Source organism: Populus alba, chromosome 1, assembly GCF_005239225.2.
Source record: "Populus alba chromosome 1, ASM523922v2, whole genome shotgun sequence".
NCBI lineage: Eukaryota > Viridiplantae > Streptophyta > Magnoliopsida > Malpighiales > Salicaceae > Populus > Populus alba.
This window is the reverse complement of record NC_133284.1, coordinates 29779205-29791831: the sequence shown is the minus strand read 5'-3', so window position 1 is coordinate 29791831 and position 12627 is coordinate 29779205. Positions and strand designations below refer to the sequence as shown.

The window sequence follows — 12627 nt, the reverse complement described above, 5'->3', positions numbered from 1 at the left end:
AATTATATATTTATAAAAATAAATTTAATCTATATAAAATATAAAAGAAATTACATGAATCATACTAACCTCTTCAAAAATTAAGCACACTCAATATAATTATAAAAGAATTGTTATTTAAAAAAGTCTAAATAAGAAAAAAAAAATCATAGAGAATGGGTATTAATTAAAATATAAACTTAAAAAATATTTAAAAAAGACATGGAAATGGTTTTAATTAATAAAAATCAAAATTAAAAATGTAAAACAAAAAAAATGAGGTCAGATGCTACTAGTCAAGGCTGAATGCCTGACCCATCAGTGCGGGCCTGCAAGGTTAGGCCCATGCATGTGGGCCATTAATTTATTATATTTTTTTAAGTTAATGTGGCCCTAATATCTTAAAAAAAAAAAAAAAAAAATAGACAATGTGTTATTTTGATTACCTAAATTCTGGCCATTGTGGGGGTCCAAAAAATAAGGTTAATGTTTTTCCACTCAAAAAACAATACCAAAACATTTATAACCCAAAATACCTAAAACACGTCCTAGTAACCTTGTTAAACCAATCAATGACTTCTAAAAATACAAAAAAGAAAACACCTCAAAATAAAAAATAAAAAAAATTCCCAACTCAAATATGATTTTTAGGCATTTTCAAGGTGAAGAACACATAATTTTAACTCCTCTCATCATATGAAACAATTTGACACAAAATCAACTATTTTGATTGCTAGTTAAGGCTCAAATGAGCTAAATTAAGCAAAATAAAAAGTTTGAAAACAAATAAATTAATTGTTTTAAAAAAAATCACCGCTCTAATACATTAGTGATCCGTAAGATGATAAATAATAATGATGTTATAATGAAAGAAAAAACTCTTTTAGTTTTTCTTAGGAGATGCTTGAGGTAATGATAAATATTGCTTTATAAACTGATTTTTTATTTATTTAGAAATGCATTAAAATAATATATATTTTTAAATTTAATATCAATATAGTTACATAATTATTTTTAAAAATTTTAAAATAAAAAAATATAAAATTCAGTGATACATTAAGAGCATGTTTGAGAACGCGATTGAAACTGCATTCCCTTAAATTTAATTTTTTTTTGCTAAAAAATATATATTTTTTATGTTTTCAAATTGTTTTTGTAACAACCCGGCTATTCAAGCCCAAAACAACAACAATTTTATACACACACACACACTTGACACACATCATGTCAGTAATCGGCGAACTTGTTCCCTCACATCATCAAGATACAATCCATACATCAACAACAATCAACATTTCATTTAAAAATGAATCTTACATAAACACATAATATTATGTTTGCATGATTAGAAGTTCACATTAAAAATATACATACATAGACATGAGTTTACATTCCTATCCTACTAATAGTCATCACAAATTTAAACAAAAGGATCTAATAAAAGTTATATGTTTAGTACATTGATTCATAAAAAATACATCGTGATTTAGAATGCAACTACATGATTCCTTGCAAAAGTAGGTGCCTGTGTATTGGGTTTCCTAGGCATCTCGTTGATGTGATGTCCCTACTGTAGTACAAAACATTTAAGAGAATGCAATTACTTAATAATAATAATGATAATTAAACGACCTGGCAGTTTAATGAAGCATTAACATTATCCCATGTTTGATGTGTGATATTTATAGTTTCTTCATGTACTTGGTATAAACAACTTGTAATACATATAGATACACCAATTCTTGCAATCAACCATAATCTTAAACCCGACTATCCTTTTAAGGCATCATTTGCTAAGGTTAACCGTTCATTTACCTCGGTTGTCCACTTCGGATGCCATCAGCCAAAGTTAATCAACCATTGTCCCGGTAATCCAATCGGATGCCTTTAGCCAAAGCTAATCAATCATTTATCTCGGTCATCCATTCAGATGTCATTAGCCGAAGCTAATCAATCATTTGTCCCGGTCATCCATTCGAATGCCATTAGCTGAAACTAATCAATCGTTTATCCCGGTCATCCATTCAGATGCTATTAGCCGAAGCTAATCAATCGTTTGTCCCGGTCATCCATTTGAATGACATTAGCTGAAGCCCTAATCAATCGTTTGTCCTGGTTATCCATTCGGATGCCATTAGCCGAAGCTAATCATTCTTTTGTCCCAGTTATCCATTCGGATGCCATTAGCCAAAACTAATCAACCATTTGTCAACATATAAGTGTTTGATAATTTGATATCTGTTCTAACACAATATGGTAACATTCATGATAAAGTATCTTATTATTCAACATATGAAAAAGGAAAGGTGAAAGTCACCTACCTGCTCCACATGTGGGTTGTTCTTGTCTTGACAATGATCCAATCCCGATCGCACCACCTAAGACATCAATGGTCACAAATCGATACATTTGTATTTTTGAATCACATTCATCACCACACTTATTTCAAGAGTTAATATGTTCACATTCAAGTGTTCCACATTTTACACCATCATACCATGAAATTGTTACTAGCATTTAAGTCATTTTTTCCTAGGAGGCCTATTATAGAAATCAGCAGCGAAAACTGGTTTGCAGCAGCCAACATGTTTTGCAGCAGTGAATGCTACTTCGCTGCAGACAACTTAATTTCGACAGCAAATCGCAAATTCGCTGCACAACACACATTTTGGCATGGACACACACCACACATGTTGTAACAACCCTAGCATATAAATTGTCACTAAGTTCCAGCAAAACACACACATTGAAACCATCAATTCCAACATGAAATCTTTCAATAAATTCCAGCAGAACACAAACATTGAAACCATCAATTTCAGCATATAATCCTTCAACAAATCCCAGTAGAACACACACATGCATGTTGGCCAACCCCATAGTTAAAAGCCAACCCTCTATTATGATTTGTTATTTTTATTTTACTCATTTTTCTTTGTTAGATGTTCTGGGAATTGGCTTCATTTCGTTTCTGTTTCCTTATCCTCTTAGTTAATTTCAGTTTCCTTTACAGCTAGCTTAGGTTTTAGGTCAATTTTCTTAAGGTCTTCTTCTTCATTTCCGGTTTTGAGTCTTAAAGAGAAGAGGAAGGGAGTTGCATGACCTATACCTTTCGAATCTAACTAAGTTTGAGGAAGGTTTGACAGTATTCTTTCACCTCGCCCACTGTTTCTCCTACTTTTTCTTCCTCTCATGTTTTTTGGCCCCCCCTTTTCCTTTCTCTTTAAGCAGCTGTTCAATTTTCTCTCAAGGTCTTATCTCTCCCTCACACGTTCACAAGGCACTCTCTACTGGTTTGGTTCAAGTTTCTGTTAGGAAATTGAAAGGGAAGAGCAACATGCAGCTGGACATACAGTTGCAGTAGACAACTTTGGAAAGAGCAAGGGTCACCTTCTTTCTCCTCCTTATATTTATACTCCCCATTAAAAGAGGCGGGGTGTTTGGGGTTAGTTTAAATGTGTTCTTATCCTTGTTTTGGTCTATCCAAAACCGATTTTACCCCTCCCTCCCAGCTCCTTAAGACAATTAAAAAAAAAACTGTGTCGGCAACGAAAACTATATGGTTGCCGATTCAAAAATCGACAACATAAACTGCGTCGCTGTCGATTCAGAAATCCACAACAAATGATGGAGTCATCAATTCTCTCTCTCTCTCTCTCTCTATATATATATATATATATATATTTTTTTTTTGGGTGTTTACAATTTTGATGTCCTGATTTCAAAAATAATTTTTTTAAAATAAAAACATTATCATTTTGATGCATTTCTAAGCAAAAAGTCCTTTGATTGTAATCGTTATCACAATCCAAAACAGACTATAATTGCACCGCTGCGAGAAATTGAGTCGGTCCTATTTGTTTTTGTGTGTTTTTCAAAGCATTTTAGAAAAAAAATATTATATTTTTTTTCTTTACTTTAAATTAATTATTTTTTTGATGTTTTTAAATCATTTTAATACAATAATATAAAAAATAATGTTTAAAATATAAAAAATATTATTTTAATGTATTTTTAAATAAAAAAACATTTTAAAAAATAATAATTACAACAATCCAGCGTCTTTCTACATAATATTATATAATATCAGGACGTTGAATTCCCGCTCAATAATCAAGTAGCTTCAGAATGAAAATGGGAGAAACTATTACGGACACCCTGAACTGATACTTGTCCAATCAATTATTAAAGTTGATGGATCCACTGGACGTGTAATTCCCACTCCATGATAGATAACGTGGAAATGGTTGCATAATTGTTTTTTAAAAATTATTTTATTTTATTTTATTATTTTTTAAAATTAATTTTCTAATATTAAGCTTTTATTTATTGAAAAGTAATTTTTTTTGAAAATTATTTTTTTGTAAAGTAAATTATAAAAAAGTGAATTATTTGACGATATTTTATAGTGTCATGAAAAATAAGTTGAAAATACTTTATAATGTTTGGGTATGTTATGAAAAATGAGTTGTTAAATAACTTATTAATATTTTTTTTCAAGTTTATTAAAATACTAAAGAATAAATCTTACAAATTAAAAAGTTGAATGAGAATGAAATTAAAAAATATATATAATTTCAGAAATTATCTCAAATAAAATAAGTAATAAAAAAAGTTAATAAAAATAAGGAACAAAGTTAATATAGAAATCAAATTTTAAATGATAAAATTAAAAAAATAAAAATATTCAAAATAAAATATATATAGCAATCAAAAGTTTGATGACCAAATTTGATACAATTAAAAAATAATATGATATTTTTAATTTTTTCACAACTTCTGGAAAATATTTTCCGTCTAAAATAAAAGGAAAACACTTTCCTGAAAACCAAGTCCCGTTTGTTTGCTGAAAAATAGTTTCTTTTTGGAAAGTGGTTTTCTTGGAAAGTAAATTATTTTCCGATGTTTGATAGTGTTATGGAAAACAATTTTGAAAAATATTTTCCAGTATTTGGATATGTTATGGAAAATTGCTTATTAATATTTTTTTTTTCAAGTTTATTAATATAATAAGTAACAAAACTTACAAATTAAAAAGTTGAATAAGAATGAAATTAAAAAAAAAATCTAATTTCATAAATTATCTGAAATAAAATAAATAATAATCAAAATAATAGAAATCAAATTTAACAAATAAAATAAAATTAAAAGATGATGAAATTAAAATAATAATAATTACAATTTCATAAATTATTTCAAATAAAATAAGTAACAATCAAAAGAATGAGTATCAAATTTGATAGATAAAAAATTTCAATTAAAAAAATAATAAGAGAAAATAAAATAAAAATTATAAAAATAAAACTAAAGTTAATATAAAAATCAAATTAAACTAAATTTTAAGAGATGAAATTAAAAAAAAAAAGGAAAAGATTCAAACAAAAAATATATATATATATATCAATCAATAGTTTAAGGATCAAATTTGATATAATCAACAAATAATATGATATTTCAAAATTTTTACAACTTCTGGTAAATATTTTCCGTTCAAAATAAAAAGAAAAATACTTTTTTTCTGAAAATCAAGTCAAATTTTTTTTTGACTGGAAAATATTTTTCATTGAATAACTTTTCTAATGATAAACGAACAAAAGAAAGTTTGGAAAGTGATTTTTAGAAAAGTAGTTTCCGGACAAACAAACACTCCCTAAAATTTTTCTTTGATTGAAAATTGTTTTTGGTTAACCAACTTTACTAATAACAAATAAACACAAGAAATTTTAAAAATCTAAAATTATATATATATAAAAAAACAATTTAAAACAAAAAAATTAATTCAAGAAATTTGAAGAACATTTTTTGAAGGAAAAGTTAGAATATAAGAGAATCACTTCGTTCATATACGATCCATGAATGGTTATTAACTTATTATGGTAGATCTTCCTATGAAATAACTAATAATTTCTAATTCATTTTTTCTTCTTGTTTATTTATGTTCTTAAAGGCATTATACGATCCATGAATGGTTATTAACTTATTATGGTAGATCTTCCTATGAAATAACTAATAATTTCTAATTCATTTTTTCTTCTTGTTTATTTATGTTCTTAAAGGCATTAACAAGTGGAAAATACGTGAAGGTGCACACATCAACATTAATAATTGAATGATGAAAAAGATAATGGGCCTGCACAGATAAATGCTCAAGAACTACGGAAGAGGTGACCGTTGAGAACCCAGAACTGAATTTTAGGAGCATCACAGAAGAATTAGAAAGACTATATTGACATATATTAGGAAAACGCTAGAGTGATTCCCATCCATTGCCTTTCTTGCTCTGTTCAGACAGAATATAGCAAAGCAATGGCGGGATATCAAGATGCATGTAAAATCCAAATCAATACCAACTTCCCAATCCTAAGAGGAGCGGCGGGAGGCGGGCGCGGGCGGCGGGAGGCAGGACTTTTTCAAGTCTAGAAATAGATATCGGAGCTGACGGGCTTAATTCTTTGGGCAGCGTCCCTTTTCGTCTTTGTTTTTACAGAGGCCATCTGCACGTAATTGGTGAGTCTGTATCTACTCCGCTGCAAGCCTGCAGTCTTTACATGAGGGTAAATCTTCCCGCTTTGTATCCTGCAAGAGGCAAAGAAGATTGTTTTTATATATTTTTGAATGAAAAACTAATATACTCTCTACCATAATCCAGTACTCGATCTAAGCAAATCGAGTTGCCCATCTGAAATTAACTTTGCCTGCGAGATCCCTCTCCTTCAACACACAAAAAAAAAAAAGAAAAAGAAAAAGAAAAAAGAAGCATTGTTTCTTGTATTTTGGCTAAGAAAAATCATTAATGTATATCATTTTTTATGTAATTATCTTTGCAAAGTCATTACACCATGGCGCTACATTTACAAATCTTCCAAGCTTCGCTTTTTATTTCTTTTTTTAATGATGAAAGTATTTTCCAAAAAATATGAAACATTTTAGTGATATAAGAAAAGAGATTTATTCATTCATGTGCTTGATGAAATATTTCCTTACCAACAATATAACTTGGTTGGGCCTAACAGATGGAAAGGTACAGAGTCAGAAAGTTTTGAATCTGCATCCATATTTGCCTTTGCTTTTGCTGGGCAAACCAGAAGCAGATCAACCCTTCTCCACGAGTGTTAGCACGGCAGCCATCAATTGCACCTGGAATAGTGTTGCCGGCGTGAACCTTTCCACCGTAATTTATATGTATACTAACAATGGAGTCTAACGATGGAGTCACTTCCCGGCGGCCTGAAGAACCACCTAGTCCAGTAAAACAGTCCAGTGCACAATATTCCCGAAAAGTAACCGCTATTTTTCTTTATATTATCTAAAAAGTCGCACAATGCACAAAAAAAAATCATGGGGTCGATTGACCAAAAAGGCTTTTCAGAAACTAGAGCTATAGCCTATAAGCTACTATACATATAATTACAAGAAACACTGATGAACCAAAAATCAGTTCACAGATTAATTCTTGAAGGCAGGCGTATTCCAGGAGCTTGCTCTTTCACCTCAAGGCCTTTACAAGTAACTAGCTTTACAACACTCTGAGCACTAAATTGGGACTTCAGCTTGGCTTTTCTGAACCCTCTCCCAACCACCTCTTCAATCCAGTCCTCCATTGCTCTCTCCTTCTCAGACAACCAAGCAGCTGCAAGTATTTGTACCATGACTTCATCATCAATCTCCAACAATATCTCATATCCGAATGCCATCTGAAATTGTTTGCCGATTTCCTTCACTATCTTTTCAGCAAGAGAATCAAAATCAAATGTCTTGAATACCACCTTTTCATCCACTTGATCAGAAAAATCTTCCAACCAAGCTTGAGAGCTTTAAGAAATGGAGTCACTGTCATTGTCGCTGTAATTGGCACACTCTCCTGTGTCCTCTACAGGAAGATTCAAATCCAGAGAGGATCGCAATGCCTTATGGGCCCGTTTGCTAGACTCACAGCTACTTTCCTGCTCCATAAAGTCAGTGGTTGCATCTAATTTTCTTTTATTCGCATATGAGACCGCAGAGGTTATTTCTCTTGAAATCCTCACCTTCATTTCACCCCTTTTACTGGTAGCTTCCGCAGCATGTTCCACTAATATTTGCATTTGCCAGCTTTTAGCTCCAAGTATCATTTCCTCGGAAAACCTAATGGATTTGTTTTCTGACAGGAAGTTCGTATTACCCACTATGATTGTTGATGTTGCCACAAAAATGGTATTGTTGGTGCTTACTTCTCTTCCACGTGAATCTGGGAATTTACCAGTCCTCAAAGCGTAGGACAAGCTATGCTGGACCAAAGGATCAGCCTTGTCTATGTTTTCAAGAAAGATTAACGAATGGGGTTTCTTGCTCAACTTTGATGCGATACGATCAACAAAAGTCATCGACCTCCCTAATTCATCATCATATTGTAATTCTTGGCTGTCAAATATTGAGTTTGATGAGCTTACCTTATCATGGGATGCCAAATCCAGAGAGATGAAGCTTTGGGTACTGCCGAACATTACCTCAGAAAGTGCTGAAGCAATTTTTTTCTTTCCAATTCTGTCAGGTCCAAGGAGAATAAATGAAATATCTCCTTTGGAATTTGAACCATGGTGTCTTCCATGTCCTGCTTTGCAGCGGGATACAGCTTCGGCAATAGCATGCGTGGCTCTATCCTGCCAGCCAACTTTTTCAGAAATAGCTCTCGTCACTGATTTGAAATCTCTTAAATTGAATTTCCCTCCTGAAAAAGGGCCAGAGCAGGAAGAAGATTTTGCAATCTGAAGTGAAGTATTGTCATCAAACTCCGCAGAACCAGAACCTGAGAAGTGCTGAAGATGCTCCATAGGGTCACGTAATTTTGTAATATTATGCTCCTGAGCGCTAGTTGCATAAAGTGTTCCCAGCCCCAAATGCGTGGTTACAGAAGTGACAGATGAAGATGATGTCCGGTCAGTGGGCAGACTCACATTAGAAAGGGGGCAAGGGGTAAACCAAGGGCTCTCTTTCTCTTTGTGCTTAAGTCTTGGAACTTCTTCCAGTTGCTTAGATCCATGATTAACATCCTCGGTTTCAGAATCTACACAATGTTTTGCTGGAAAGATCTTTTGCTTGTTCAAACAAACACCAAGATTTAGATTCACACATTGACTCTCATTTAGTGAGGAATCTCTGCTGCTGCTATTGCTTCTGCTCTTCTTCCCATCTGCTACACATTGAAAGCCCTCAGAAATGGAGACCTGGGATGTGGCCTGGGAAACATCAAATTTGAAGAATGGCTGTGCATGATGGAGACGTTGACAGATATCATTCCATTTATTTCGCAGCCCCAAAATTTTAGCATTCAATGCTGTATCATCATCTCTGGTCTGCACTGAAGATGAAGCGCACACATCCATAAATATGGCCACCAATACCAATGGCAAAACAGAAAATACATAATGGGCAGATAAATCTTTGTGAACCTTTCATACAAGAACCGCATAGTTATGTGAGTGCATGGTGAGCTAAGTCAAAGATTTGCAACCACAGAGTAACACACCTTGACTGCATCCACGGCCTTTCCAGTGTCAAGTTCAGCCATCTGTAGCAAAGAAGGTAACTTCTCTGAGCTCTGATCAGCAACTGACGTTGTTGACCCCGTCTTCAGAATAGCAGCAACATCTTTCTCATACTTTGCATTGCAAAGGTGACAGCATATAATCGCCTGATTTATGATGTTCGTTGGTTTTTTGAAATCAGATGGTGTAGAAAAGAACCCACCAAATGGAACAAAAGAACCCAACAAGCTGTAAGTGTCATGAGCAGGTAACTGTGAGATTCAATGGGTAAATTTTGGTCAGAAGCTAAATTGTACGTGCAGTACACATATTTGCAATTTGATTTTGGAATAGCAGTAGCCATTAACATGGCACATCATTTCATTTTCAACAAAATGATAAAAATACAAGATATAACCACAGGGGTGCAAGGGGAGAAGCAGATCAGCACGACACTAAATTTCACTTCATGGACAATTAAAACTTAAAAGTGAGATGTGATCAAACTTTAACAGTATTTCTAGATTCTCAAAACACGACACTAGAGTGCAAAATTTAAGACAGTGAATTAATGCTAAGGCAACAAGAATAAGTGGTCATTTTAACAAGACAATACTTGGCATACAAACAAGAAGCCTGGGAAAAAAATTATGTGAAGTGAAAGCTTAGGAAATGCATCTACATAAACAAGAATCCAAGATGACAAATAAGAAAGCAAATACACTAGTCCAAATAAAACAGCAGTAATCTCTGGTTCATAGAAGCAATTATAAGTAAAACAAAAAAAAATCAAATTCAGGCCAATCTTTTTGGGACATATCCTTCTCCCATCTTCCTCTTACTGTATGCTACAATCAGAAATGCAAACATCAAACTTAAACTCCACGACCCTGCATAGAAATTCTTGCATCCAAATTTTAAGAAATATCTAATGAAAGCTTAATAGAGGTTATTTTCAGCTTTTGACTCAACAAATTCACAGTGTAAAACCGCTCACCTCGATTTCGAACTGAAATCGCCAACAGGACTCTTATAAGAAGCAATAGGCAGAACCCTAAGATCCCAATCCTTTTCCACACTCGGAAACCTCCCTACAGACTTTAAATATGTGTCATAACTATCTGCTGTTCCCACCAACCAAATTTTCCCCCTAAAACCCTCCAATAAACTCGTCAATTTCGAAACCAAATAACTCACAGCATCACCACACACATTTTCACCAACCAAAACCTTCATATCTCCGAAATTCACAACAATTCCAGGACCTGAATACTGCTCCAATTCCTGACCCAACTCCTCAAACTTCAATCCCATCTTCTCTTTGTCGCCCCCTAGCTCACTAACAAAATGAATAATCTCATCTTCAATGCTAATTACACTCAACCCACTAATCTCACTAGGCAAAACACCTCCTTTGTTTTCTTTATTTACACTATCAACAAAACCCTTTAAAGCCTTACTTGCATAAACCCCAACAAGTAATAAGTTTCTTCCTTTCCCATCTCTCCTCACTAAAGCCTCACCAATTCTCCTGCAAACATCATCATCGCCAACATCATCATCATCAAGCCCACTGCTGAAAGGAAAACTAAATCCGGGTGGTCGCCCCGGACCCGTAATATTCGAGCCCGGCAAGTTACATAGAAATATTGGGGCGCACCCGACCGGCGAGTATCTCGAACTTTGACTAACCGGCGGGTGAACTATTGCTATCTTTATATCATAACTCCGAAACCCGGCTTCCCCAAATACCCGACTCACAATCGGATCATCCAAAATCGATAAAGTGAAATGTTTCATCTCAACTTTCAAAACCGACGCCGCTTGCTGGTTACAGTGTATTTGGTGCAAATGGAAATTATCAGGGTGTCTCCGTTGATTCGCCTGCGACCGTTTGATCGCTGCCATCAGCGAATTCGATATCGGTGGGTCCTCATCAAGAGTCCTCGAAGATGGTAACCGGTCTAGAGAGACGCCAACAGAGAGGTCCAGAGCGCGAAACTGGCGGCGTGAAGAGAACGCGCTTGTGGTGGCACGTGAGCAGGCGTCCCGGAGAGTTGAGGCCGGGAGAGCTAATAGAGCGGAGACGGCGTGGAGAGAGGTTGTTTGGCAGTGGTTTCTTCGACGCGCCACCGCAACAGCTTCGTCCAAAGCACGCGCTGCCTCATCTGTCAAGCATTGTCTCGCTACGCTTACCGGCGTCGGCATAGCCGACGAGCAAGTAGGAAATCACGCGCGCGCGTGTGTCTACAGTATGTATTTAAGGAAGCCAAGTGCTTGGGATTTTGTCTTGTTTTTTAAGGTGGTAATAAAAAATAGGAAAGGGTGTTTACTTCAACAGCTCCCTTTATGAATAATTTAATGAGGAAGAAGAGAGTGGGCAGAGGGAAGGGAGGAGCTGGTCTTGAGTGATTGTTGGTCAGGTTGGTTGAGCAATGGAACAAAAGAAAAGGAGAACGCATGGCTGGTCGAGCTTCAGCATATTTATCATAGATTCTCTTCTCCTCTGGGATTTATCCTCGCACCTTTTCTTCCCCTCTTTCCTCTACAGTAAGTGTATTTTGGCTACACCTGGGAGAGATAGTGATAGAGAGAGAGAGGGATGCTGTGTCCACTGAAGCACAAGGGGCAACAAGGGCAAAGAGAGGACAGGACATGAGTCCCTGTCTTGGCTTTTTTTGATGTTAAATTGAGGAGAATAAGTGAAGATTGTATCTGATAAGGTTATAGATTTGGTTTTTCAATCTTTTATAATTAGGACAACCCAGGCTTGCGCTTCCACTCATTTCTTTTCTTCGTCTTCTTTTAGACAAGAAAAGATGCAAAAGAACAAGAAACCATTAAAGTGGGTGAAGTTATCTCATCATCCATTAACCAAGTCAAACCGAGCTTCAGCTTTGTACAAGCCTGTAAAAATGAGCCAAACCGTTTCTAAGTCTGCTTGAACTCTTTTAAGCTTGAGCCTGGACCTCGCTAATCTCGGTTCTTTCATGAGTCGCCTAGTTTGTTTTAAAACTTGTCAATAACTTAGTTTATTGACAATACAAGAGAAAAAAACTATGCAATAATATTAATTTTTTGTTAGGTTTAATTGGAATTATATGGTATTTTATGCATTATACACATTTTTATAAATATCTAGGAT

General features: G+C 34.5%; 1 protein-coding gene across 1 annotated transcript; it reads right to left on the bottom strand.

Moving 5' to 3' along the window:
* Positions 1 to 7249: 7249 nt before the first annotated feature.
* LOC118032979 (protein SMAX1-LIKE 6) lies at positions 7250 to 12233 on the bottom strand. The gene is made up of 3 exons (XM_035037791.2): positions 10480 to 12233; positions 9485 to 9731; positions 7250 to 9311 (listed from the first exon to the last, which is right to left on the bottom strand). The coding sequence occupies exons 1-3, from the start codon at positions 11688 to 11690 to the stop codon at positions 7794 to 7796; spliced, it is 2976 nt and encodes a 991-aa protein (XP_034893682.1). The 5' UTR covers positions 11691 to 12233; the 3' UTR covers positions 7250 to 7793.
* Between the last annotated feature and the right edge of the window lie 394 nt (positions 12234 to 12627).

Bases quoted from the DNA above. Each gene is read 5' to 3' on its own strand.
- LOC118032979 (XM_035037791.2), bottom strand. From the start codon at position 11,690: ATGCCGACGCCGGTAAGCGTAGCGAGACAATGCTTGACAGATGAGGCA. The intron at 9,732-10,479 runs GTGAGCGGTTTT...TGACACTTACAG, and splicing joins GATTTCAGTTCGAAATCGAG to CTTGTTGGGTTCTTTTGTTC. The intron at 9,312-9,484 runs GTGTGTTACTCT...TCTTCAGTGCAG, and splicing joins AGGCCGTGGATGCAGTCAAG to ACCAGAGATGATGATACAGC.